The sequence below is a fragment of the Chrysochloris asiatica genome, unplaced genomic scaffold (assembly GCF_000296735.1).
Source record: "Chrysochloris asiatica unplaced genomic scaffold, ChrAsi1.0 scaffold00109, whole genome shotgun sequence".
Lineage (NCBI taxonomy): Eukaryota > Metazoa > Chordata > Mammalia > Afrosoricida > Chrysochloridae > Chrysochloris > Chrysochloris asiatica.
Window position 1 is genome coordinate 3,620,824 of NW_006408627.1, and position 4,359 is coordinate 3,625,182.

General features: G+C 47.2%; 1 protein-coding gene across 1 annotated transcript; it reads right to left on the reverse strand.

Moving 5' to 3' along the window:
- Window positions 1–3,217: 3,217 nt before the first annotated feature.
- LOC102842380 (uncharacterized protein C10orf95-like) lies at window positions 3,218–3,905 on the reverse strand. Its single transcript, XM_006867767.1, has 2 exons — window positions 3,854–3,905; window positions 3,218–3,792 (listed from the first exon to the last, which is right to left on the reverse strand). The coding sequence occupies exons 1-2, from the start codon at window positions 3,903–3,905 to the stop codon at window positions 3,218–3,220; spliced, it is 627 nt and encodes a 208-aa protein (XP_006867829.1).
- Window positions 3,906–4,359: the final 454 nt, after the last annotated feature.

Consider the following 4,359-nt stretch of genomic DNA (forward strand, 5'->3'; position numbering starts at 1 on the left):
CTGGACGGCTGACCACTTTTAAATGTTCAGGAATTTTGTGAGCTCGTTTGGATAGCTTAATAGGCAAGTGTTGTTAAGTTCCAACTCACAGTGACCCTGGACAAGGTTTCTCAGGAGCAGTTGGTGAGTCTGAACCACCAACCTTGTGATTCAAACTAACCTTGTTTTATCCTACAGTGGCCACACCAGGGTCATGGCAGGAGTATTTACACTACCAAGCACCCACAGATATGGAATCAGTCAATTCCAACTCACACCACAGTAATTGCCAAATAAGATCTCTGTGTAGCATCATCCTTAAGTGTTCAACTACTAGCCAGGTCAAGCCCACCCAGAGACACCTCGAAAGACAGGCCTGAAAATCTGCTTCTGAAAGATCACAGCCTTGAAACCCCTGTGGAGCAGTTCAACTCTGCACACATGTGGAGCCCGTGATCTACAAATGCTCTACAAATCAGGACTGGGGAGGGGCCGTTATTAAAATATCTACCAGATGAAGATTTATATCACTGGACAAAACACTAATACATTAGAAAAACAGGTGAATCTCTATAACATTCTGCTAAATGCAAGAAGGAAAAAGGCGTAAATATAGGGATATTAATCAGATCAGTGGATGATAAGAATTGAGGGTAAGGAAAAGGGACTGACTATAAAGGGGCAAGAGGAAATTTTCTGAAGAGCTGGAAATGTTCCAGATCTTGATTGTGGGAGTGAATATCTTATTGTATATATCTGTCAAAGCTTTAAATGCATGTAAATTCACCATCAATTTTGCTGTTAAGTGTTGTCAGTTTCAACTCTTAGAGACCCTATATAGGGTTTCTGAGGAGGAGCAGCTGGTTAATCTGATTTAAAAAAATTTAAGCCTAATTTATCTCTAAATTTTTTTATGGATGATAAATGCAGCATACATACAAAGGGGGGAACTGAAACTTATCAGAAGAGATATCAGGAAGCCAAAATTTGACTCAACACAGAAGTGAATTTGTAAATCTCAGGAAGTAGTATACTCAGAGACTAGAGTATCCTGCCCAAAAGGCTGCAAAAATAATCCTACTTTGGGTGGGATTTCAGACTAGTTTCATTAAGACAGCTTAGTATCATAAACTTCTTTCCTACTAGAAATTCATGGCTTGAAAAATCTCATGATAATATGCTATAATTTCTGATATACTTTTCAACACTAACTTAAAACTAAAATATCAATAACTAATTTTAACATCAATTAAATGCAATTATTGAATCATAGGCACATGTAGTGGCCTGCTTTAACAATACCAGCTTCTAACTTCCAACAGTTTTGGATTCAAATGCTGACCCACCAGCGGTTTTATGACTGTGAGCATGCCTCTCTAAATTTTCCCATCTATGAAATGGGATTCATAGTTTTCTGGTATCTTAATGAGAGTGCATGAAAAAGACTGCCATTTGGTAAATTCTCAATAGCAAACATTTCGCAGACACTCTTAAGTGCCATTGAGTTGGAGTGGTTGGTGGGTTTGAACTGCCAGCCTTTTGGCTAGTAGTCCAGGGCTTATTCTACAGCATCACACCAGGACTCCTTCTTAGACATAAGCCATACATTATCGAATCTGAATTTCTACGAATTTTAACTTTCAAATATAAAAGATTAATTCTTTAATGATACACCTAGTGGTTCATAAACTTTGTAAAATCCTTTTGAAAATGAGGATCCCATGCATTCATTCATTATGCAGAAATAAATCTGAAGAGCCTTCAAAGAAAGATTGGGGGGGGGGGGGGGGGGGTCTGAAGAGCCTTCAAAGAAAGATTGTGGGGGGGGGGGGAGAGGAATCCATTAACTTTACATTCAATTTTCCACAAGCTTTCTGAAGCCCCCTCACATGTACTACTTTCAGCATACAATTTCTGGGGATTCAAGGATGCTCAGAAGCACATGGAAGGTAAAAGCTTCTGATACAAACTCTTAAAATTGCAAAGCTGAGCAGTGGCACATTAAGAATATTCAAGGTAGAAAATCCAATTAATAACGTAAAGAGAGTAATTAACTTTTGGGGTTTTATTGTTGTTGTTTTTCTTTTAATAGGTTTTGCAAATAACACCAGGGCATCATGTTTTCTAAGCAGCATTTTCTTTAGGAGCCTATTTTTTACATGAATCAATTTCAATTCAGAAAAAGTAGTAGAAGCCTCTATTTTTAGTAGCTTGAGGCAGAATGGTTCAAAGAATAACCTGCACTCCCGATGTTCAAACATGTAGGAAAAACCCTCAAAAGTTTAATGTAATAAATTTACTTAAATGTAAAAACATACCAAGGTAATTCCTATTCTAGTTTTATTCTTTTTAAAGCGGATTTAGATATATATCAGAACTATGCACTAATGACATACCTAGTTTTGGTAGGGGTATCGTTATTGATTTGGTTCCATTTTATGTTTTACTCATTTGATATATAGCCTGATGGTGGGAACTAATTGTTCTAAGCCTGTTACTAAATGCCAACCTAAAACTACGCTGTTATCTCAAAGGAAAAGGTTTCGTTTTTCTTTTTAATTGTTTGGTTTTCAGACCACATAACCACTTAGCACTAATCAAGTCATGCCGACTACTGAACAAAAATATAGTTTTTAAGCTACCGACGTCTGTGCAAAGATTCACCTATGTAGTACACATCCTTTCAATCCAGTTTCATCAGAATATTCTGTGAATGGACGAAAACAGGATCTCTGAGTTAAACGGTAAAAATCAACGAAGCGCTGCATCTCAGGTTGGCCAAATAGCTTTGGGCCAGAAAGGTCACATCTGCTTTTTTAAAACCCACAGTAGCTGTGAATGTTTGTGTGCCACCACATCCCTTGTACAGGAGGATAAAAGGGCAAACACGCACACACTCCAGCAGCATCCCTGGTCCTTGCATAAGCAAAATGCTTCCAGCAACGAGCGTGGGGGGGTGGGAGGGGGAAGAGTAGGACTCCGGAATAAACCAGGCGAGGCCCGCAGCTCCGGAGGCAGCGCCCGAGGGATGGAGGCCTCGCTCCACGAAGCTCGAGCACTGGGGGCTCTGGGAGGGAGGCCACGCCGGGTCTGGTGAGGCTGGTTGGGGGTGGGCAGGGGTCAGATCCCTATCTCTGAGGGTCGCAAGTTATGACCCCACTACATAGTAGGGGGCAAAGTCTAGACTTTCCTCCTCCAACCCCCCCCCAAAAAAAATACCCCGCACCGCTCCCCTCAGTCAGCCGCCGGTGACCCCGACCCCGACCAGACCGCTAGGGCGCCCTCTCCAGGCCGCAGCTGATGACACGGGCCCGGCCGCCTGCACCGGCGTCGGCGGCTCGGGAGTAGTGCGGCCCCAGTGGAGGACAGCAGCTGGGCCGCGGCCTGTCCCCAGGGACAGTGGGCTCTGGGCCCCGAGCGAGCAGTGCCTCCGCCCGGCATAAACAAAGCGAGCCCGGGCGTGCGGGGATCCGCAGCGCCGCCAGTCCGCGGCCGCGGGGGGCGGGGAGGCTAACCGGGGGGTACTCACCGGCTGGTGGCGCGGGCCGGCCTGGTCCCCGCGCCGGGGGTCTCTGGCGACGGGGACGGGACGGCGGGCGCGGGGGCCGCTGCGCGGGGCCGAGAGCCCCACTGCGGAGCCGGAGCTGCGGGGCAAGCTAGATTCTGCGGCGCGAGGTGCGAGAGCCTGTCCGCTGGGGCGAGCTGCACGCAGCGCTAGGCGGCCCGGGCAACGACGCCGCCGCCTTTCCCTTCTCCTGCCCCGGTCCCTGCTCCGCCGCGTCCTCCTCCTCGCTGGGTCGCCGCCGCCGCCGCCTCCACCTCAGCGTTTCTCGGGCTTCTCTTCTCCATCAAGGCCGGGCCGACCCGCTAAGACCATCCCGGGAAGTGAGAGGTTGTTGCCGTTTCCCGCAGCTGTCGGTGGCCATCTTTAATCCTCCTCCTCCTGCTTTCTCCACCTCCCGCAGGCTGGCTGACTGACTGACTCTGGATCCTCCTCTTTCTCCTCCTGCTCCTCCTACTGAGTCGGCCGCAGAAATTGCAACCACTCTTCCTCTTTTCCCTCTTGCCTTTCCTTCCTCTTTCCTTACTTCCTTCCCTCCGCTTCCCGCTTTCCTCGCACTTTGACTGGCTGGTTTCGCCTTCTTTTGCTGACAGCGGGCGCTGAATTCTTAAATTTAATCTTCCTTGCTACCCCTTCCTTTACAAACACGCACACACACACACTTCTTTTCCCTCCCCAGCACAGAGCTGCTCCTCTTTCCCTCTCGCCCACCCACTGCCCCCCACTCCCGCGATTCGCACTCTCCTCCGTTCCAATTTCTCAGAAGAGAAGACAGCTGGGTCCCCTTAACCCTACACTCATTTGCTGGATGCTGTCAA

Excerpts from the sequence above, each read along its gene's own strand:
- LOC102842380 (XM_006867767.1), bottom strand. The coding sequence starts at position 3,905 with ATGGCCACCGACAGCTGCGGGAAACGGCAACAACCTCTCACTTCCCGG. Across the intron at positions 3,793-3,853 it reads ACCTCTCACTTCCCGGGATG|GCGGCGGCGGCGGCGACCCA; the intron begins GTCTTAGCGGGT and ends GCTGAGGTGGAG.